Raw genomic sequence first — 23,960 nt, forward strand, 5'->3', positions numbered from 1 at the left:
TAAGAACTCAAACCATTTTAGTTAGATTCTCAATCTGCACTCTCAGAATTCTAAGCAAAAAGACCAAGGACTGTGTTATAGTTACAGGATGAGCTGGGCTTCAGGTCCCTTTTGATCTCTCATGAGTGCATCCGTCTGGTGACAGGTTTTACTACCTTCACCGCTTTTTGGGTGGAACCACACATCCTACCTTTCTCAGAACAGATCTCTGGGCTGCAGCCCTTTGTTTACCAACTCTGTTAACACAACAGGCTCAACTGTGTTTAGCTACTGTAAGCCCAGTGACATGGGCTGATGAAAGTGACTCAAACAGCTTCTTCAAAACAAGGAATTGTTTATTCACCCAAGGGTGCACAGCAAGTAGAGAAAGAGATAAAACAATAAAAAGCTTATATCCCTGGGTCGTATCTAAACTTTATTCTTTCTGTGCAAGTTTTACTCAGCCCAGCCACCCCTACTGCTGGTTTGGGAGAGACAGACAGACTCTGTCTGTGTCTCACTATCAGAGGGTACATCTACATTGTGTTTTAAAACCCACAGCAGCAAGTCTCAAAGCTCGGGTCTATAGACATGGGCTCATACTAAAAACAGTTTTGTAGACATTCAGGTTCAGGCTCTGAAGCCCATGTTAACATGGTTGGTAAAATGGGGAGGCTGAAGCCCACCTCCTCACCCAGGCCTTAGAGTCCTAGCTCCAGCCCAAGCTACAATATCTACACTGCTGTTTTTAGTGCTATAGTGTGAGTCCATGTCTATAGACCCAGGGTTTGAGACTCGCTACCATGGATTTTCAAACATAGCGGAGACGTACATAGAGACTCCTCTTCAACCACTGCTGCCTATTCACTCCCCTGCCTTTCTAGGCTAGGGTCTTTCATGGTTTAGTATCCCTTTGATCCCAGGCTTGGGCCTGGGAGAAATTAACCTGCTAGCCTAGTTGAAGCCAGGCAGATAGGCATTTCCCAATTAACGGGCCCTTCACCCTTCCCTTAAGGACCCTTTGTATTCTCTCTGGAAGTATCTTATCTCTGTCTTTGTTTAATTTCCCATTAGCTTCCTCCTAACAGCCTCCTTTCATTTAATTCCATGAAGTCAGGCAGCATAATATCCAGCAGGTAAACTGAGGCAAATGTGATTGTCAGAAAATAATACAGATAACTTCCTCATGCTCCACAGACTGAATAGTCAGAGACTAAATTAATCTCTCAGCCCCAGAAGTGAGTCCTCAAGAACAGGGATGAATCACAGGCATGGGGAAACTTTCACCACCATTACTATATATATTCCATGGGTAAAGGGCGTCAGTTTCCAGGGTTCTCAATCTAGCACTTCTCACAAACACATTTTATTAGTTTTTAAAAGCTAAGTGGAATTCAGGCTACTGATTTTAAAATCTATTAGATCTAATATCACTTCTCATAGACAGCAACATTTTATTTTAATGTAGTTAACCGGTCACACATTACAGTCACTGCTATGTTAAAGATTATGATGCAGAGGAGATAGCAACATTTTATAGAAGAATGAATTACCGCTACATACTTTAGCACTTAAATTATACCAGTTGTCTTTGGTTCACTTTAAATAGTACCTATCCAATTTTTCACAGATAGCTAATGTCACTGCAAATGCTTTACTGGAAATTTAGTCACACAGCCCCACCAAGATTTGCCATTCATATGCATGAGAATAACTAGCTACACCAATGCAACCCTTCTCCCCTATATCTGCTACTATGTCCAACAAGAGTTACAATGAACATTAGATTGTTTCTGCTAAATGATACACAGTGAAATAGCTAGCCATTTTGGTATGTAAATCCATCCATTAAGATGAACAGCAGCAGTTCATATTTCTGTTAGAGCTAGCTCTGCATAATATGGCAGATATCACTTTATGTTCAGTTTACACTTTCAGATTGTCTTTGAAACATACAGACTAGATAGCCAATATACTGAAATGAAAATTTAAATTCTGAAGTACAGTTGTGATATACTCAAAAATGAGGCAGTAATTTACATAACCAATTACAGTAACTCCTCACTTAAAGTCATCCCAGTTAACGTGGTTTCACTGTTACATTGCTGATCAATTAGGGAACATGCTCATTTAAAGTTGCACAATGCTCCCTTCTAACGTTGTTTGGCAGCTGCCTACTTTGTCCACTGCTTGCAGGAAGAGCAGCTCATTGGAGCTAGCTGGAGGGGATTTGGAACCAGGAAGGACCGGAAGCCCTCCATCAACTCCCCACTCCCCTTAGTTCCCTGTGCGGCAACTGCCAAGCAGGTGTGTCCTCCTGCCCCCCATCTCCATGGGTGAGGGGGTGGACACGACAGAACTCAAGATGGAGGGAGCCTGCCAGCAGCAGCTGCTGTCTCAACTTGCTGATCTACTTAAAAAGGCAGTATACTCACAGTGGAGTCAGCTTTCTTAAAGGGGCAATGCACGTCTCTCTCTCTCTCACAGAGTGTGTGTCTCTCTCTCTCTGCCATGCTGTCTCCCCTCCCTCCATTTGTGCTGCTTTGTAGAGTGTGAGGCTGCATTAACAACATTGTGTTAACCCTTGAGAGCTCAGCTGAGTGCTAGTTCATCATTTAACGAAAGGCATTCCCTGGGAAATATCCCACCCTCTGACTTCATCACCTCAACCAAGCTTCACAATCATCATTGTGTACAGTATTAAATTGTTTGTTTAAAACTTTTACTGTGTATATACATATATATAAAATTTAGTCTTTTGTCTGGCAAAAAAAAATTCCCTGGAACCTAACACCCCCCCCCCCCCCCGCCCATTTTACATTCATTCTTATGGGGAAATTGGATTCGCTTAACATTGTTTCGCTTAAAGTAGCATTTTTCAGGAACATAACTACAAGGTTAAGCGAGGAATTACTGTATACTCAAGACTCAAACTGCGACATTCCTTCCTTCACATACATGTTTGATCAAGTCTGTGAACGGCTTCTCCTTAGTCTAAATATTTTAAACTTGACTAAGAAAATACTGGACTTATTGTTTGGTAGAACACTGTACTCTCTATACAATTCATGTGGCCCCATGAATGCCTTGTACAGTCTCTGCAGGGCAAGGAAAGAAGGGAAGATATCAGGAACCCTGAGGAGTTTAGAAACAGTACAAGGCCAAGAGAACTGGTTACTCCACACATCTCTAAAGCTCTGCAGGGCAGAGGAAGGAAGAAGGAGCTGGAATCGGTAGAGCTCTGAAATTCCACAGGGTAGATGAACCTGGGGGGGGGGGAGGTAAACGGGCCAGTTATTCTGCACCATTGCAAAGACCTGTAAAACAGCATGAGCTAGGGGTAACTTGCAAAACTTATAAGTTTATCTGAGCTGCACAGGACAGGGAAATACATAGTCATGGTGGAGTAGGGACCTTGCAGAGCTCCTGAGTTCTATATTGGCCCTATATTCAAAAGGAGGAAATTAACAAACAGATAATTTTGTTACTTTTAGCACACGCATCTCCTCATCAAAATTTATTGATACAAGCCAAAAATTACAGCAAGTTTATAGGTGTTAAGATTGCTACCTCTCGTTGAAGTGCAAACATATTCACACCAAGGACTGTTCCAGCTTAAGAAAGCCTAAGCATTCAAAAGTCTGGAAATGAATAGTTAAAGGAAGGAAGATAAATATGCAAGTATCTTCACAGTTCAAACGTTCTCTGAAATAAACATGCAAGTGTAAAAATAAAAATCACATTGAACATTCCAAAAACAACCTTAATTCAGATTCCCATTATCTACCCACCTAACATTTTACAGGAAATGCTTATTGGAACAACAACAACAGTTTTAAGAATATTTGAAATCACTAGTTACAGATGAAAACACCAAACATTCTCCAAGTTTCTTTGGCCTGCTTTCTCTTCTTCCTAGGTAATTAGGTAATGTACTAGCTTCATGTAAACAAAAGGGTATACTGAGATCTGTGCCCTATTGAGTACAGCATGATTGAATAAATATTGTTAAGTATTTTCAGATCTCTCAACACTGGTCTAATTCTGCTCCCACTGAGTTTAACAGATGCTGGTTTGCCCAACGCTGAGCACTTCTGAAAAACCCACCTACAATCTGTATCTCATATGGAACGTGGAGTCTCACTTTGAAAGGATAAACAGGAAAAAAAGGGCAAGGGATGATACAGGGATATATAGTTCCAGGACATATAATTAAGGTGGAAGTAACAGATTTTGTTTTCAACCTCAGAATGGAATAGTGGATGAAGAAAAATAGTTGTGTCTCTGGTCTGACCATGAAGGATGAGACATGATATATTGGTATCTATTGGCCAAAACAGGTAGTTGGGTCTGGCAAGAGCTTAGTTTCTGGTTTGTATATGGAGTATAATAGGCAAAATGTTGATTTCTATGGCCAATAATGAGCAGGTGAACTAAAAGATACTGTGGGGGAGGAGGGCAGAGGGAGTCTGTGAGTGATTTTAAGGTTTGTAATTTATATGCAAAATATAGAGATGATAAAGGGTAAGTGTCAAAAGGATTCTGATTAATAGGTTAATGTTGGGAAAATTTTGCAGAAGTTACAATGATTACAAAAAGTCACAATGCATATTCTATAAAAGCATGTACATTTATTTAAGGGACTATATGAACTGTGAGTACATTTGAATAGTTATCTACCTTGCATTAATGGTTCATTTTCATATATTTACATGCTTGGGGATTATTTAAAACTGTAACCCTGTTTTGTAAACATATATTTCAATTTTAATGTTAAGTAGCAACCATAACCTTAGGTAACAATTAGTTTCTGTCTCTGTATTATAGCACACAATTTAGGAAAACTCAAAATAATTTTTTTATTTTTGAGGCAGAAATTTATTGCTCTGTCTGTTTCCCTGTCTCACTTGAGAGATCCCAACATATACCAGCAGAGGAGGTTGCTTCTCCTCTACATGGCTGTACGAAACTAACTTTTCATGCTAAAAAGAACATTTTTTTAAAATAGGTTTAGTGTCCGGATACCAATGCACAGATTGTATCAATCTAGTCTAATCTAATGAAACACACCCTACCAAACTAGTTAGAGAAGAAAGCAAAATTCTATTCAGTGTGATGGATTAACATTCATCATTATAATATGAAAATCACAACAAAGCTAAAACATGTTCTAAGCCTTTTTGTTTGGCTTCATTACCTCTGAGTTCGCATACTTTGCCTGCAAATGCTGGCACTCATCTTTCAGGTTCTCTGACTCTCTCTCACGCTCCAAAGTCATCTTGTCCATCAATGTCTGAACTTGGACCAGCTCCTTCTTTAAAACAGAAACATCCTCCACACCAGGCCTTTGCAGCTGAAAGGCAGCATGACAATAATTACTACCTATAAGGATTTCTAATACTGACAGATACGTTTTCAGAATCACTTCATATCCACTCTCTGCAAAAGGTTCCAATCCATTTAAGATTTCCTGCTGAAATTATTTTGGGTTATTTCCAGACCCTTTATTTTCAAATACACTTTCATTTCTCATCTAAACAGAGAATGGTATTATTTATCAGTGTTTTTATTATATATATTGCTGTAGCACCCAAAGACCCCAATCAGGAGTGGGGCCTTAGGCACTGTTTTCACTTTCATAAAAATAGAGTGCCTGCCCAGAAAAGCTTACAATACAAAAGAACAACAGAACAGATGAGGAGTGGAAGGAAAAGATAAACCTTACAGGCAAAGCAACTAGGGTGGTAATCCCAGCTATAGATCCCAGAGACAAGGTGAGTGAGGTAATATCTTTTATTGGACCAACTTCTGTTGGTGGGAGAGACAAGCTTTTGAGCTTACACAGAGCACGCCGTTAGGTTTGGGAAATGTACTCACAATGTCACAGCTAAATGCAAGGTGGAACAGATTGTTTAGCCTAGTAGTTAACACATATTTCCAGAGACCATTCAAGGTGAAGTGGGGAAGAAGAGGGAAGTTGGGGGGAGGAAGGGTTTTAGATTGCTGTAATATGCCATATAAATCCAGTGTCTCTATTCAGTCCATGTTTTTTTTGGAGTCTAGCAAAGTTATGAATTCAGAACTCCACCCCAAAGCACATTGCCAAACTCATCCATTTCATCCTCACCCTTAACAATTTTACATTCAGAAGAAAAAAGAAAAAACAGTCCCTTTGCCACCATGGGAACAGCCATCGCTACTAAGATGGCTCCCCAATATACCAACCTCTTCAGAAGTCACCTTGAAGAAGAATTTCTGAACAAATGCACCATGAAACCAATGATATATCTGAGTTACATGGATGACATTTTCATCCTCTACACAGATGATCTAAACTCCTCCACAATGTCAACAACCACTACCCATCCACTAAACTCCCTCTAGAACAATGATTCTCAATGAGAGGTCCAGGGGCCCAAAGCAGATTTCAGGGGGTCCACCAAGCAGGGCCAGCATTAGACTTGCTGGGGCCCAGAGCAGAAAGCCGAAGCCCCACCGCCTGGGGCTGAAGCCTGGCGTTACAAGCCCCACCATCCAGGGCTGAAGCCCAAGCCTGAGCAATTTTGCTTCACAAGGCCCCATGGTGTGTGGGGCATGGGCAATTGCCCTGCTTGATACCTGCTAACGCTGGCCCTGGCTTTAGCAGGTTGTAACACAGATGGGCCATGGAGTTTTTTACAGCATACTGGGGGGGGGGGGGGCTCAGAAAGGAAAAGGCTGAGAACCCCTTCTCTAGAACACTCCCACACTAGCATCAACTTCTAGGGTACCACAACCAGTTTCAACAACGGAAGCCTACAGACAACTATATACAATAAACTCACCACACCTCACTTCAAAGATCCAGGAACCACCCCAAACATGCCAAGAAATCTGTTATCTACAGCCAGGCACTCAGATACCACAGAATATGCTCTGAGGACAGAGTCCAGGATATATACACTTAAAACCAACTTCACCAAACAAGGACTCTCCACCAGAGAAGTAGATAGCATCATGGAATGAGCCATCCAAACACCCTGAGAGAACCTGCTTCAATACAGAAATAAAACCTCCTCTGACCGCACAACACTACTCTTCACCTACCACACCACACTAGAACCCATACAGGATATCATCAAACAATTACAACTCATACTCAGTGTGGACATTATCCTGAAATAACCCTTTCCTGAACCTCCTCTTCTGGTCTTCAAACAACTCCCCAACCCCTCTCCAAGCTCCTCATCAGACGCAAGCTCCCTGCAGATCAGGGCGCACCGACTCAAAGTAGCACCAGACATTGTCAGAACAGATGCAAAACTGTAGACATATCTCCATTTCTGCTATAATCAACACTCCCCACAACACACCTTTCAAGGTCCATGGGTCCTACACATGCCTATCACAACCTATGGTATACCTTATCCAGTGCAGTAAATGCCCTCGTGACTGGAGAGCTGTTAACAGGCCACTTCACCTTGAATGGTCCCTCGAAATATGTGTTAGCTATTTATGCTAAACAATCTGTTCCACCGTGTACTTAGCTGTGACACTCTGAGTACATTGCCCAGACAAGAAGAGCTCTATGTAGCTCAAACCCTGTCTCTCTCACCAACAGATGTTGGTCCAATAAAAGATATTACCTTACCCACCTTGTATTGCCAATATTCTGGGACCAACACAGCAATACAACCACTGCATAAAGCCATACATCATGTCAGTTCCACGGATGTTTACATATTTGCTTTATATGTGTTACCCAAAAAAATATTTTAAGTAGGCTTTTGGAGGGGAAAGTAGCACTTGGAGCTGAAGTGAGTGGGAGGAAGGGACTGTTGGTTTTGGACAGGAAACAGGAAAGAGACTAAAGATGAGACAGGACAGCGAGAAGAAGGGTAGAAGGAGGGACAGAAGCAAAATGGCTGGGAGAGTGAAGTTGGGCAGATGAAGGATTGCAGTGGCAGGAAGAGGTGGACAGAGAAATGAAGAAAGGCGACTAATCAGCAGCAATACAGAAGAGAAAGAAAAATCCAGAGCCCAAGTTTTTCAGCTGAGTGAGTGAATGAAGATGACAAGAGGCTCGAAAGCTCCTCCAGGCTACTCTGCTTTTCCTTATATGGAAGAAAGGCTACTGGGTAGCTTCCTCTTAGACCATGACTGTGAAAAAGGGTTACTAGGAATAACTTTTCTTTAGTATTTTTCCTTTGTGGAGGCACACTCTTGGAATACATGGGTCCTGGGCAGCCAAGAGCAATAACGGTAACACCAGTGTAGACAAAGCGATGACAGGTGCCAGCCTTTTAACCAGCACATCACCAAGGTTTGGGCAGAGCTGCTCTTATGAATACAGTTGCCCGGTGACAGCAACAGTGAAAAACATGAGGGGAAAAAGGCTAATACAGAGACACCCATTGAAGTCAACAACAATGGAGCTATTCGCATGAGTATATTCTAATCATCGTCAGCAAGGGTTGCAAAATTAGGCTTAAGTAAAACACGTATCAGGATTAATATTTTGTTTATGAAAGTCCTGAAATGAGGGAAGCCACACAGGCCTCTGAACAGAGCACAAACAAGCATCATGTCATACATACCTAGCAATAATGCAAATAACTGAATAAACAGAGCAGGCAAAATATACATTCCTTGGCTAAAGCAGCAAAGAATCCTGTGGCACCTTATAGACTAACAGACGTTTTGGAGCATGAGCTCTCGTGGGTGAATACCCACTTCGTCAGATGCATGTAGCGGAAATTTCCAGGGGCAGGTATATATATGCAAGCAAGCTAGAGATAGTTCGTTATCTCTAGCTTGCTTGCATATATATACCTGCCCCTGGAAATTTCCACTACATGCATCTGACAAAGTGGGTATTCACCCACGAAAGCTCCTGCTCCAAAACGTCTGTTAGTCTATAAGGTGCCACAGGATTCTTTGCTGCTTTTACAGATCCAGACTAACATGGCTACCCCTCTGATTCTTGATTCCTTGGCTAGGAAGCTATTGGACGTTTAGAGCAATGGAATAGATAGTTTAGAAGAGAGGATTTTTTGAGCCCCTCTTCCTCTCACAGATAAATCACTGTCCAAGTAAACAATGACAGTCTATTTTAAGATTATGTTTAGAATGGGCAAATGACTAAAAACCCTCTCCTTCTCATTTGAGAAAGGCCAAATAAATATATAATAATAAATGTGGTATGAATTACCAATTCAGTCTTTAAATCTTCTATTATGGCTCTCTCTTTCTGTAGTTCTTGCATCAGGTTTGTCACTTTCTGCTCTGCACTTTCTCGAAGACTCATTTCCTCATCATACTTTGCCTTAATATCTAGTTAAGAAGGAAGTTATGCAAAAGATCATTCATTCAGGTTTTAACTAAAAGAAGAACCGATTGCAAAATAATTTTATGTACTTACCTACAATCTCAGTAGCCAACTGTGCAGCTTTTTGCTCAAACAGGTCTTTCATCTGCTTAATATTAAAATTTTCTACTTGGGTCTCTTCAAGTTGCCGTTCTAATGATTCTAGCTCAAAAACAGTAGTATTTATTGAAAAAACTAAAATCAGAGGTTATATAGAAACTTGTATTGATAAAGAGCATTACAAAGAGTAATTCACCGAAGCTCACTTAAACTTCAATTCACTTCAACAGGACTGTTCATATGCTTAAAGTTAAGCATGTGCTCAAGTGCTTTGCTGGAATAGGACAGTGAGCATAGCATTTTGCAGGATTGAGCTCATAATCTAGCTAACCAACTGAAATTAGTTTATCCATTTTAGTCACTTTTTGTACACGGCTAATTTCTGAGCCCTGAGGTGAAGTCAGAAGTTATTTAATAAGGATCAGCCAGAGCTTGTGTGTATACACAGGAAAGTTATTATTCCATGAGTGTCTCATGCAAATATAACATGGAACAAAAAAATTAAGAACATGCAGATTTTTTAAAAAGTGTTTTCTTTGGCAGCAAGCAGGGAAGACTGGCACTGAAGTCAACAGAATGAGCATTGACAATTGGTGTAATTCAAATGTCAACAATCACTCTGTCTTACTCAGCACAATGACTGTTTGTATATTTAAAATCATTAAGAACATGTTCAAAAATCAAAACCACGATCAGAAGTACTTTCATGGTCACAGTAATTTCACCTCCTTTATCCTAGAAATGATAGAACCAATCAACCTCTTTCTAATGTTTCTTTACTCTAAAAATCAACATGGCAACCTTGCATGTCCCTATAAACTTATTGAAAAAAATGTAGGCAAGAGAAGACATTGCATAATTGCGCCATTTTAGCCTTTTAATATAGGAAACAGTATTTTTCATCACGTCTGAAGTTTCACTTAACATAATTTTTCTAACACACAGTACTGTAGTATTTCAATGCAATGTAGAAATTTCTCTATTAAAATATTTCTCACCTGTAGATGCAGCAGTTGTCACTCCATCAGGCTTAGATTCCTTAAGAAAAGAAAAAATGAAGAATAAGTGTGTCATTAGACAGTAAAGGCAATAACAACAGTTTCAGGAGCAGACATTTCCTGAGCATTTGAAAGAATTCCATACTTGAAGCCTCTTAGAATGGTTACGAAATTAGACTGATGTGCTTCAATGCTGCAGAGCAATTTAGGACAGAAAAGGCCAAGACGACTTGCCATCCTCTTATATCACTTAGCTATCATACTGATGCAGAACAGCAAGACTCCAATGCTAACGAGCCTTCTGCTATATTGAAATCTGCCTCTACAGCAATATATGTTGTTATCTGCACTATAACTTGCAAGAGAAGCAGCAGCAAAGAAAGGAAAGACAGATCTTCCCAAAAGGTTCAAGCAATTCTATACTTTTAATCCTTCACATGTAGAGCAAAATTCACCCCTAATGCCTATTTCTGAGGTTTGTATAAATCAGTTCTGAAGCAACTCTGCTATATATGGAAATAAATTAGAGCTCCGTTGTTTCAGGAGGCAAGTTTAATAAGGTGCAAGAGGCTACAATTAACTTTGTTTGGTGGATGTTTTTGGAGAAGGTTTTGTGGGTTTTTAAGATTATATTGCCATTTTCAGAAATACTTTGGAAGTAATAATTCACTACAGATAAATAGATGCAATAACAGTGAAGAGACAGATAAACTGAGCATGGTCTGAATGAGCCTACTGTGAGGAAAAATCTGATTGGAAATTAAAGGGTATGTAGTAATGAATAATCATAGCACCTTTAACATCCCTTTAACCTCATACACAGTTATTTCATTGTATATACAACTGATTTTTTAAAACACTTCAGGAATCAATTTATGGAACTAATTGAACTGGGCCATGTGCCTTACAACAAGGTATTAATCTTCAATGTCAAAGATGATAATAAACTGTTTGTTGTAAACCTGCTTCAAGTATTTTAAAGCAATTACTTGCTGGCGCTGCACTTTTTCTAATTCTTTCTTCAGCTCTTCTGAGTACCATCTCTCCTCCTAGACGAGAGGAGGGAAGAGAAAGTGTATTACAGGCTCACAATATAAGCTGCTAGCACACTTCACAATTTGAAATCATGAACTATATTCAAGTAAAATTAATTTCCAACCTTAAGTGAAGCTTGCAAATCTTGGACTTCTTGTCGGAGTAGTGATATTTCATTGCTGAATAAAGATCCGGGAGTTGAGAAATGATTACGTAATGGTTAAACTTTGTTGATTAAACTTCCAGTACATGTAATAGTTCCTGTTCAGATTTATTATTAAATAAGCTGGATACAGAACACTTCACATTTGATCCGTGTCTTAATACAGTATTACATTTTTTAATTTTTGAAATTTAACACAAACTGAACTGCCATCCATTATCTCATTTTCACACTAATCACCAGATTTAAAAAGTGCTTAGTCACCTTAAATATCTTAATAATTTTCAGTCTAATATACTTGGTCTATTCTCAGAATGAGTAATTGCACTAAGGTTTATGGAATTTTTCTTTTCACCCTTGTATTGGACCAAAAATAACCCAACTGTTTCCATATTGGGGTCTTGGAGACCCCCAATATGTGAAAATTGGAGATAACACATGGGATGCATTTAAAACTGACTTTACTTGTAACCAATGAACTATAAAATTATGAATAAGTTAAAACTTTCTAGATTCAGAAGAAGTAGTTACTCACTTTGTGCAGTAACAATGGTTCTTCAAGATATGTGTCCTTATGGGTGCTCCAATATAGGTGTGCTTGCATCTCTGGGCTGCTGATCAGAGAACTTTGGTAGCAGTGTCCGTTAGGCCCACACATGCACTGTCTCTCCTTGTGCTGTGCCACAAGGCTAGTCAATGTGCTAAGCCCCCTTGCCTTCCTACTCCCACAGGGGACTTAAACCTGGTTTGAGAGGACTGACTAGGCCTCCTTTTGAACTCAGGGCCACCTATTCACTTACATACCTCTCAATGAAAACGGCCTTCCTGAAAGCAATTACTTTGGCCAGGAGAAAACGAGAAATAGTGGCTCTGGTGTACATCCCCCCTACACAGTATTCGTTCAGGACAAGTTTCAGAGTAGCAGCCGTGTTAGTATGTTTCCGCAAAAAGAACAAGAGTACTTGTGGCACCTTAGAGCAGGAGTCCCCAGTGCAGTGCCCACGGGCACCACGGCGCCTGCCATGGCATCTATGTGCGTCCGCCTACTGGCCACTGGAAAAACAGCTGCCGAAATGCCGCTGAGAGGGAGCAACATCAAGAAGCACTGCCACCGAAATGCTGCTGATTTTTGGTGGCATTTCGGCAGTGACTCCTCTTGATGACGCTACCTCTCGGCACCATTTTGGTGGCAACACTTGTTGGCTTTGCCGCTTCTTGGCAGCATATCAGCAGTCACCTGTCTGGTGGCCACACTCCTCTGCGGCTAGTCGTCAGGTGCCCGCCACACTGAAAAGGTTGGGGATCACTGCCTTAGAAACTAACAAATTTATTTGAGCATAAGCTTTCGTGGGCTACAGCCCACTTCATCGGATGCATGCAGTGGAAAATACAGTAGGAAGATATATATATATACACAGAGAACACGAAACACTCTCGCCACATCCAAAATTCATTCCTAAGGTAACCTCCCTGTTTCACATGAACTAATTGATTCACCTCCCAACCAATCAAAAGCACAGAGATGCAAGAACACCTGCAGTGGCGTACCCCTACGGACATAATTTGAAGAAGCACATTACACAATACTTGTGCTGGGGTCTAACTGACCCCATGATGAAACACTTTTTTAGAAAAGGAACACACTCTACAGGTGTTGGGGACTAACTGACCCCATGTTTAGACAATGAAAATAGATGGCAACAGTAACAATAAAAAAGGCACAAACACAGCAAAGTTGCAATAAACGGTCTAATACTTTGAACAAATGGAGCTAATACCTAACATATGTTCTAAAAATAGTAAGTTTTTATACTTCATGCATTTTTGATGTGGTTTTCCATCTCATTCCCTGGAACAGATGCAACATCTTCCCAATTAGTCTCTGGATCAGTATCCAGGACACTAGACACACTTCCCTAGAAGTCTTTGGCAAGGCCGGAATGTTCCTTTCATGTACCAGTGGGCAAAAAATGTCTGTACCCAGGTCCCCGAGAAACATTCATCTCTTATTCAAAGATGTATTGTGTCACTTGTGATTCAACAAAATCTAAACATCATATGCCTTCAGACATGCAACGTGCATATGTAATCCAATAGTGTCTTTGCCCCAGCCACACCATCTGTCAAGCACAGATTTTTCAGAAAATGCATCTGACAATTGTTGCATCCCCAGAAACTCTTCCGAGCAACAGTAGGCTTCCCAAAAAAACCAATGTGATGGCATTATCTTCAAAGAAACAATTTGCTGGACAATTGTGATGATACATAAGGCAAATGTTATCTGGAGTCTCACAGATTCCCAAGAACCTTTTGGTGCATTTTTTTTTAAACAAAAAACACTGAAACAGTGAAGATAAAAACAATGCTGAAAGACTGATATAATCATATCATAATTGCTGCCTTAACATAAAAACAATCTGTGCCGGAATAGTTGCATAATTAATTTCAGGTCTAACTGACCCTAAAACTTTTGAATGACCTTTTTTGCTATATTAAAACCACACTAGGGTATGAAGATAAAACCAATGCTAACGAGTTGTCCTTATCATACTTAGAGAATACTTGAAGAAAACAGCTAGTGCTTTGCCTATCATGTTTTATTTATTTTATTTTATTATGTATTTGGGGTGCAGGAGACCCCAAAGACCTTGAAAATGTAGTACTTTCATTTTTCTCACTGACTAACGTTGAGACGGTCTAACTGACCCCATTACCTTTTTGGTGACTCTTTTTTTGCTACACAAAAATCACAATAGTTAAGATAATAAACCCAATGTGGAAAGATTGACCCCATCCTAGTTTGAGCATATTTAACATATGAAGGAGGACAGGTTTGTCATAACAATTTTTATTTACATTTTTGTGAGAGTTAGGGTCAGACAGATCCCAAAACATTAGAAGGGTTAAATATGCAAATAAACTGATTTAGACTACATTCTGTTTTACTGGATTGTATCAACTAAATAATAGAACTTTAGAATTGCAAGATAGTGTATTAAAATGTTTAGCTGTGTTATAGTCCATGTTATTAAAAGTGCAGGTTAGTTCCCCCTCATTTCCCATATAATGTCAAGGGGCAATGCTAGGAGACAGCATGCTATCCTATTTGTTCTGAAATATGCAGTTATATAATATTTAACCCAAACAGCAATTCAATGTGCCCAACAGTTACAACAATTTGAGGGCCTGAGTGTGCTGACACTCAAAACCCTAGGGCTTGTAACTCTCAAATTACACTCAGAAGCCTGATGTTCTAGTCGCCCAGGAAAATGAAATATGAGGATGAAATAGTTATTACTCAGTTTGCATAGCACCTTTCTAAAATCTCAATTCACTTTGATTAATTAGAAAACTATACACATAAGGATCACATCACATCACTGAAATGCAGCAATCCTTAATGTGGAATGTAGCAGCCATATTACTGCCAAGACCACATTATTTCTTACTTTTATTATTGGTATACAGTAATTATCTGAGGCCTCAGTCACCACCAAACGATGATACAAAAAATACTACACAATAATTCAGGGTCAGTAAATAGAAAAGAAAATCTCCAATAAATATTACTAATGTCTCATTAGTTATGCCTATATTGTAAGTTATCTGTTTAAAGCAATAATGGGATTTAGATCTTCTCCACATAGGAATGTTTTACCAGTTATACTGACATATTCATACAGATATAGTTATACCACCATAACCACCCGTGTGGACACACTTACTCTTTATAAAAGGTTTATGTGAGTTGGGAAGAGGTTTAAGCTAAACTAAAAAAGCTCTCTTGTACTTGAATAAAACTGTTCATGCTGAGGGGTTATACTGATAACTTTTTCAGGTTAAATGCATACCTTGGCTTATATTTAAAAAAAATGGCACTTTTCAAAATACTGTGCTTTTCCTGGCTCAGTTCCAAAATAGTTAGCTATATCTCACCTTTCTAAGCCTTGTCTAAATGGAAAAGTTTATTTGGCGTAACCTGAGGCACAAATTTAAACCAATATATTTATACTGTGCCAGTATAACTCTCTGTGTAAACACTCATTTCAGCAAAAGAGAGTCTTTTTCTGCATTTATGCTTATGTCACTCTGGAAAGAGGTTTATGTTAAACTGAAAAGGCCACTCTTATTCTGCAATAAAAGGGTATCCACACAGGGAATTATACTGGTATAACTATATCAGCTTAAGCAGCAGAGAATCCTGTGGCACCTTATAGACTAACAGAGGTTTTGGAGCGTGAGCTTTCGTGGGTGAATACCCACTTCGTCTGACGAAGTGGGTATTCACCCACGAAAGCTCACGCTCCAAAACATCTGTTAGTCTATAAGGTGCCACAGGATTCTCTGCTGCTTTTACAGATCCAGACTAACACGGTTACCCCTCTGATATATCAGCTTAAGAACTGGTAAATCTTTCATGTGTAGACAAGCCCTAACTCTTATTTCTTTTTGCTCCCCTTGAGCTGCATGACTCCCAGTCCTTCTCCCATTTCTGTGTTCAGCCTTCTTCTATGCAGCTCTCCTAAATCTGATATATCATGCTTGATCCAGATATACTTTAAGTTCCTCTTTTATGTGATGTGTGAAAATGACTATAAAAACATTATCTTACTCAGCAAATCTATTCCCAATGTGTATTGAGGGTCACATCTACTCACTTTAGTGAGAAAAGTAAATTTGTATTGTTCTTTGTCTTCTTTCCCCACAAAACACAAAACTAAGACTGGGTAAGCTGTGGTTCAATCCATCTTGTATATCATCAACAGAACTGTTTACTGCATTCCAGTCAGTTACACCTGTGCAACCTCACTGAAGACACGGTGTTGCTGAGGGCACGGTTTGACCTATAGAACCTTTATTAATCACTGGTGATGATACACCAGTTGGAAAGACCTCAGCTTGACTCTCAGAGACTATGTTGAATTTGCAGGGCTGGCACACTGACAGAAAAAAAAGCAAACAAAAGAATCTCCATCTTTTTACTTGTAAATTGAGCACATTTGATAAACAGATGAAAAAAAACATTGAAAGCTACAATGTCAATTGTACAGACTCACTTTTAAGAGTAGACCCACACCTTCCTAAAGACCAAAACCTTCCCAAAGACCTAATCCCCAGCCTTAGCCTCTGTGTTCACAAGTCTTAACTGGATGAATGACTGGGGAGGGTATTTAATGTTAGCTCTACCTAATTCATTTTTAATGTCAAGTCATGCTACTTTTTACTTCCTAAAAAATGTCTTAGAAAAATCACTTTTATTAGTTTATTTGAATGGTTGTTTCACCAATTTGAGCAGAAATAATTTGTTTTTCATGTCATAAGAGAAACATGTTAAAAAACATTCAAAACATTTAAAAGCCTCAAATGTTAATGTAGACTCTTTTCTTTGCTGAGCTACAGAGAAAGGGTCTTGTCAGACTCTTTGACAGCTCCACTACTGCTAAGGTATTTAATAGAATGCTCATGTTCAGCTGAGTGAAGTCATCAAGATCCCATGCCAGCTGGAGAACTGTCAGTCAGGAGAAGCCTCCAGATCAGTATGTGAAAAGAAGATCTCCAATGACACTGGCTTTGAGCAATGGGGTTTTGATGGATGTCCTGCCCTGCTATTTTGTGACCTGCTGCCTTGCTTCTGTCAATGCCTAAGATGCAATTGTGAAGAAATGGGAGCTCCTTCTTCCTACAGACAGTCACAAGTAGGTTTTGGATTTTGTTTTGGATATTTTTATTTTTATTTTCCCACAATGGACTCTAACTTAATAGCAACAGCATGTTAAATTTTATGTTCTTTTCTTTGCAAAAACCTTATCTTTCATCTTCATGAGTTCTATAGGTTATTAATGTTTTAATTAAATAATTTATCATTTTTTATTTATTATTTTTGTCAATCACAAAGGGTTTTCTCCACGGCTGAGACAACAGCTAGTCAAGATATTAGTTGAACCCAGCAGAGTTACACAATCTACACCTTTATTCTATTAGCATCACATCTTCCCACACAGCATGTGAACACCCTCAAAAGCTGTTCACCATCTTATTGCCATGCACAACCAAGACGAAAATCATGGAATGCATAAACTGGGAGTAATACAGGCTGAAATTTACAACAGCCCCATATATCCATTGAACAGAAGGGGAAATAAGCTGGAACAATGTGGAAACTTGCATGAAGGAATCCTCAGGGACAAGGAACAAGAGCCCAAAATCAATTTCTGGGAATGCTCAAATAGGAAGAGAATCAAGCCACCCATGAGCTACCCCCATCAACTACAGCTACAGACGTAAGAGTCAACAGCACCAACTGATCGACAGCATTTAAGGCGACCAATGGATTTAACAATATCAATATGTAAACCCAATTTTTATCTATCACCAGTCCTGTACCAGCTAGCATAGTATTAAACTAATATTTTTATTGATTTTAGAAATGGGGCATTACGATTTAAATACTTCATTGCATAATTAACTGTTCAAATTAGCACATGCTTAAAAGTAATTAGAAATACTTAACCTTGACAGAAGATTATATACACAAATTAATATTGTTCTACCTTTTCGGTGAAGGATGCTCGTCTCCTCCATGACTTGAATCGATGCCAGATCCATGAACTACTTCATAGTGCTTGAAAAGTTCTTCAGCAGATCCATGAGATTTCATACACAGAGGACAAATAAAGCCCTATTATAAAGGAAAGAAAATTCAACAGTAGTTTTTGCCCTTTCCCATCCTTTTCATCCTAATTAAGAGATTCATTGGTACCATTTAATAGGAAAAATAAAATGTAGGAGAGTAGTTACCTTAAAAAAATACCACTTATCTAATTCTCTGACATTATGGAAAGTAGAGAAGACTAGAAAGCATAAAATAAACACCCCATTTCATTATGTAGTGCTGTTCTCCAGTAAAACTGTACCTATTGCTAAATTTCACTCCCAGAACTAGTACACAGAATTGTAATAAATTTAAGAAATGTAGCATCACAAAGGACTGTCACTTTTTTAAATGTTTGAGGAAAGGCAGTGTTAAAAAGGCACTTTCACAAAGTTTTTATTAAAAAAGAGTTCTGTTACTTTCAAAGATTTTCCTAGGATGGAGACCTTCCGCGAACCACACTCACAGTAATCAGACAATAAAAAATTGCAGAGAAGAGCCAGCCAGAAACTCCAGCAAGCAGGGGCAGAAGCAGCCAAAGCTGGGGCTGCTGCACTGAGGGAGAGGGTAAAATGGGGCCCAGCCAAGCCCATCCCTTCCTCCAGTAATCCTCTGGACACAGAGTTGTGCAGGAGAGACACACACACCCCTCTCTTGGAGGCACTAGGACCCATGTGTAGCCTCCCCACCTCCCTCTTATGAGGGCTTGGGAGAAAACTGCAGAGAAGAGCCAGCCATAAACCCCAGCCAGTAGAAGCAGAAGCAGCCAGCGCAGGGACCTTGGGACATTCAGAGAACTTTCCACAATTTTGACTCGACTTTCTCTGCTCTGTGCTGATTGACTCGTTGCTGAAACCCTCCCCTCCCCCACAGTCTAAGCTTTTGACTTCAGCTCACTGTCCCTCCTACACTCTTCACCCCTGCCCTCTCCCCCTCACTTCCTTCCCCTCCCTTCCCTTTTCTCTCCAGTTAGCTGATCCTCTTGTAAGTAAATCACCCTTACAAAAAAAAAAAAAAAAAACATGGAACTAACATGCAGTTTGCTCTCATCACACTGTTCACTCTGCTTGTGTATTACACTCTTTCCCCCAACTTGTGTCTGTCTTGTTTATTTAGACTGTAAGCTCTTTGAAACAGGGACCATCTACTATTCTATGTTTGTATAGCATAATGGACCCCCAGTTGGTTGGACCATAGGTGCTACCAGAACAAACATGTTAAATAATAATAATAAAGACAACGACAACAGCTTAATATTCATACACCTGTTTGAGTCTACAATACTAATATTAGGGGAAAATGTCTTTTGATCTTGCAAAAGCGAGCAAACTAACTAAGTCAGAGATGGATAACTACCTCATGAAAATCATATCTATTTGGTCTAAAGAATTTGACATCATCCATTTACATTCTGGAAGGTTCACTGTAAATTCATGCAGTATGCTCTTTTTGGATTGCCTCCCTCCCTCAGGCTTATCTACACTCAAGTTAAATGATTGGCATGATGTGCCCTGTAACAAACATTAGTGATCTGTCCAGACTAGCCTTCAGCAGACAAGTTAAAATACCTCAATTTAACTGACAATCAATTAACTCCCCGTAAAAAACACGAAGCTACACAAGCCCTATGCACGATTGGTAAGGTGTGACACAAGAGGCTTATTTGTGGTTCACTACTCTGTGTCATGCCTGACATACTCACTATACCTCACACACTGGTTTCATATTTATTTAAAAAATGACATGTATTATATCATTTGAAATCTAAACACACGCCGGTCAATAATGTCACTGTAAAAATATCTGTAACTCGGTCAGTGAAGAGGAGGTTACTTACCTGTAACTGGAGGGTCCTCAAGAAGTGTGGTTCCTATCTGTATTCCACTGTGGGTTATGCATGCACACCATGGCAGATAATATGAAAGTACTGTCCGTTGGTCTGCACATCCATCCTGGTTCACCTCATGCCTCTGACGGAGGTGATAAAGGGTGCGGTAGGTGGATTGACCACCTCTCCAGTTCCTTCTTCACCACAAATCAGAGAGGATCCGTAGCAGAAGGGGTGGAGCACAAGTAGTGAAATACAGATGGGGACCACACATCTCAAAGAACCTCCAGTTACAGGTAAGTAACCTCATCTTCTTCAAGTGATGGTCACTATTGTATTCCATTGTGGGTGATTGACAAGCAGTACTTAAGTAGGAGGAGGGTGTGAGGATATGGATAAGGAGGGTTGAATTGAGAACCACTGTCCTGAAAGACGCATCAGGAGCCGAATCCTGTATCAGAGCATAACATCTTCCAAACATGCGAACGGAACTCCATGTGGTCACTTTTCAGGAACACCACTTCTGGACATCTGTAGAGACGCCATAGTTGTTGCATGCGCTCTAGTGGAATGAGCTCATACCACCTTGGAGAGGTGCGGGGGGGGAGAGTTGGAGAGCTGATAGAGTAGAATGCAGCCAGATATCCATTTGGAGAGAGACTGGGTGTAGATTTCATACCCTCTGACTCTCTCTGCTATGGTGACAGTTTCAGAAATTTCCTGATTGATTTTGTTCTCTGCAGGTAAAAGGCCAAGGCTTGTTAAACATCAAGGGAGTGAAGTCTTTGTTCTTCTGTGGAAGCATGCAGTTTTGGGAAGAATATGGGTAAGTGAAGGGATTGGTTAAGGTGAAATTCAACAGATACCTTAGGGATATACTTGGGATGTAGATTCAAAGAAACTTTATCTTCATAGAACACAGCGTACGGAGGGTCTGCTATCATGGCTCCCAGTTCACCAACTGTGACGGGGCAGACCTGATCTGGAGGCCCCCGCCTCACCCTGCTCCAGAAAAGAGCAAAGGAGAAGTCCACCAAGCGGCCTTGCGTGGCTGCAGAGGAAGCAGCCAATCAGTGGGGCTGCTGGAGTGACCAATCAGGAGTGAGATGGGTCATGTAAAAAGCAGCAGCAGAGATAAAGCAGTGTGTTACTGCCTGGAGCTAGAAGAGGGAAAACCGGGTTCCTGATTTGCGGGGAGAACAGCAGGACCACGGACAGCTCAGTGCGGGAGCAAGACTGAGCCCAGGGAAGGTTGCAGAAGAATGGGACAGCGAAGGAGCTCCTGGCTAGCTGCGAAACCGAGCAAGAACTGAACCCAGAACCTAGCCAGACCAAGTGAGGGAACAGTGATGGGCCCTGCTGCTCTGATTAGAGCTGAGGGAGAGCTGCCAAAAAGGACATACCAACTGAGGGTACCACAATGGGCCCCTGTTGGACTGTTACAGGAAAACAGTGTCTCCAGGGAGGAAGCCTTGGCAGGAAAGTAAAGCCGTATCCCCCAGAATGGGTTTTGTTTGTTTGTTCCACCCTCAGACAGTGTGTGTGACGCTGAAGACATACTGAAGAAACCATCGGTGGGGGAGAGGCGGCACTCGCAAGCAGTGGGTGCCACCCCATCATCAAGAACTAAGAAACGGCAGGCTCACTCCCAACCAGAAGGGGGGCGCTTGCAAGAGGTTGGTACCTCCCCATTCCAAACTGAGAGATTGCAGACACTGAACTGGCCAAAGAGAGAACTGACAAGAGGCTGGTGCCGATCGTTACACCACACTTTCATGGACAGTAGGGACATGGAATAAGTAGCTAAAGGCTCAAAGGGGGCCTTCTTAGCACTGAGAGAAAGAGACTGAAGTTCCATTGGGGTGGAACCTTCTAAGTAAGCAGGGAAGTCCTTATTAAACCTTTCTAAAATCTATTGGTTAGAGAGTGTAAGGAAATCAAGTAGACCAGAGTAGTTGGGATGGTATGCACTGATCGCGACTAAGTGTATTCATAAGGAGCTGGTGGATAGATCTTATGTCTTTAAAGACAGGATATAGATGAGCACAATAGCTGTAGTCTCTGGTAGAATGCCACTTTGTTGCATCCAAGATGAGAAGCGTTTCCATTTATACTCCTGGGGAGATTCTGCATGACTCATATCTGCAGAAAAATCCCCCTCTCCCCGCAGAATTCCTATGCTTCCCTGCAGAAAACGGCAGGGAAGCAAAGAGAAGCCATGTGGGGATGACCATGGGTGCAGTTTTTTGGGAGGGATATCCGCCCTCCAAACAGAGCTGAGACATGGGGGGGGGGGGGCACATGGGGTTATGTGCCCCCCTCAACTCATTTCTGCAAGTGGGGAGCTGCTCAACTGAAGGAGGCTGTCTGGGCTCTGCTGCCCTCCTGGGTCCTAGTGCCAGTTGTTCTCCCCTTCTGTGTGCTGGAACCCTTCCTTTTTTCTGTGCAACAGTGAGTGCCTGCAGTGGAGCTGGATACAGGTGGGTGGCAAAATGAGGGAAAGTGAGGTGAGGTGTGGGGAGAAGGGGCAGTGGGTAAATAAAGAGGGTGGAATAGGGCAGGGGGAGGGGAATGTTGGAGTGAGGGGAGGAATATGGAGGAAAAAGAGAGGATGGGGAATCGCGGCGGGGGTGGGGGGAGTGGGAGTTCAGCATGTGGCATCCCATCAGCAGCAGCCAAGGCTCCCCAGTTAAGCAGGTCCATTGAACTCTCACCCTGACAAGCCCTACCCCCCTACACCTGAAGCCCTCTAACAAGACCCACCCACAGCCCCACCGATCCCCAAACACCTGCACCTGGGCTCCCACCCCATCAAGCCCCACTCCCCCAATACCGGGACACCCCCACTGAATCCCCCACCAAGCCCCATCTGCCAACACCCAGACCCCCCCTGCTGAGCCCCAACCGCCTTCACCTGGATCCCCTGCAGAGTCCCATTGCTCCTGTACCTGGAACCCCCCAATGAGCCTCTGTGCATCCAGAGCTCTCACTGAGCCACCTGCACCCAGATTTCCCCAAACAGAAAACTCTCACCCCAAACCTGGATCTCCCACACACTAAGCCGCTCCACACTTGGGTCCTACGGGGCTGAGCCTGCCCACCCACACCTGGTGCACCTGACGCAGAGGGGCAGAGTCCAGGGGTGTTTCTAGGGCAGGCCTAGCCCTTGCACTGTGTCAGGGTCAGATACAGCCTCACTGCCAAGTTGCTGTACCAGGGGAGGTGGAGGCTTCAGGGTGATCTCCCACCTCAATGCAGCCTGTTGCCTGTGCTCCCTACTGCCATGCTGGAGCCACATTTATTTACTGACAAATAAAATTTGCAGAATTTTGTATTTTTTGGTGCAGAATTCCCTCAAGAGTGCATTTTGCTAGATAATATTTCCTCATGGAGTCCTTTCTGCTATAAGAGAGGCTCTCTCATACAGCTGAGGAGCATGAACATTCTAGAGATGATGCCCATCCAAATATAAGGTGGAGCAATCATGGATTGTGATGTCTGATCTTGCCGTTGCACTGGGTCAGGAGCTCAGGGTATGTTGGGAGGATAATCGGTGGGCAAGATGATATGCACCAGAGGTGGGGAAGCAGAACTATCTAGGCCAGAAGGGGGCAATCAAGATGACCTGGCTCTGTCCTGTTGGATCTTGTGTACAACTCGTGGCAGGAGCAGTGATGGAGGGAAGGCATAATTGAACTGGTCTGACCAGGAAAGTAGCAAAGCATCACCTGGGGAGCAATGATCTAGGGCCCCTCTGGAGCAATTTGCGGTATATCTGCTATTTGTTTGAGAAGCGACTCTGGTTTGGGTGCCCCACAGAACAGTGGAGCTCAACCTGCGGCCCATCAGGGTAATCTGTTGGTGGGCCGCCAGATCATTTGTTTACATTTGCACAGCCG

General features: G+C 41.5%; 1 protein-coding gene across 6 annotated transcripts in view; it reads right to left on the reverse strand.

Annotated features, from left to right (window-relative positions):
• EEA1 (early endosome antigen 1) overlaps positions 1-23,960 on the reverse strand; it is a 158,981-nt gene that overhangs the window by 105,271 nt on the left and 29,750 nt on the right. For all 6 annotated transcript variants that reach the window (XR_004371641.2, XM_032765128.2, XM_075066940.1 and 3 more), the window contains 7 exons: positions 18,133-18,260; positions 11,543-11,597; positions 11,373-11,432; positions 10,384-10,423; positions 9,380-9,487; positions 9,170-9,291; positions 5,177-5,332 (listed from right to left, as the gene is read on the reverse strand). Coding sequence is in view for 5 of the 6 variants with exons in the window: in XM_032765128.2 (XP_032621019.1) it covers positions 5,177-5,332; positions 9,170-9,291; positions 9,380-9,487; positions 10,384-10,423; positions 11,373-11,432; positions 11,543-11,597; positions 18,133-18,260 (669 nt within the window). In the remaining variant the exon portion in view is untranslated. The remainder of the gene's footprint in view (positions 1-5,176; positions 5,333-9,169; positions 9,292-9,379; positions 9,488-10,383; positions 10,424-11,372; positions 11,433-11,542; positions 11,598-18,132; positions 18,261-23,960) is intronic.

Source organism: Chelonoidis abingdonii, chromosome 1, assembly GCF_003597395.2.
Source record: "Chelonoidis abingdonii isolate Lonesome George chromosome 1, CheloAbing_2.0, whole genome shotgun sequence".
NCBI lineage: Eukaryota > Metazoa > Chordata > Testudines > Testudinidae > Chelonoidis > Chelonoidis abingdonii.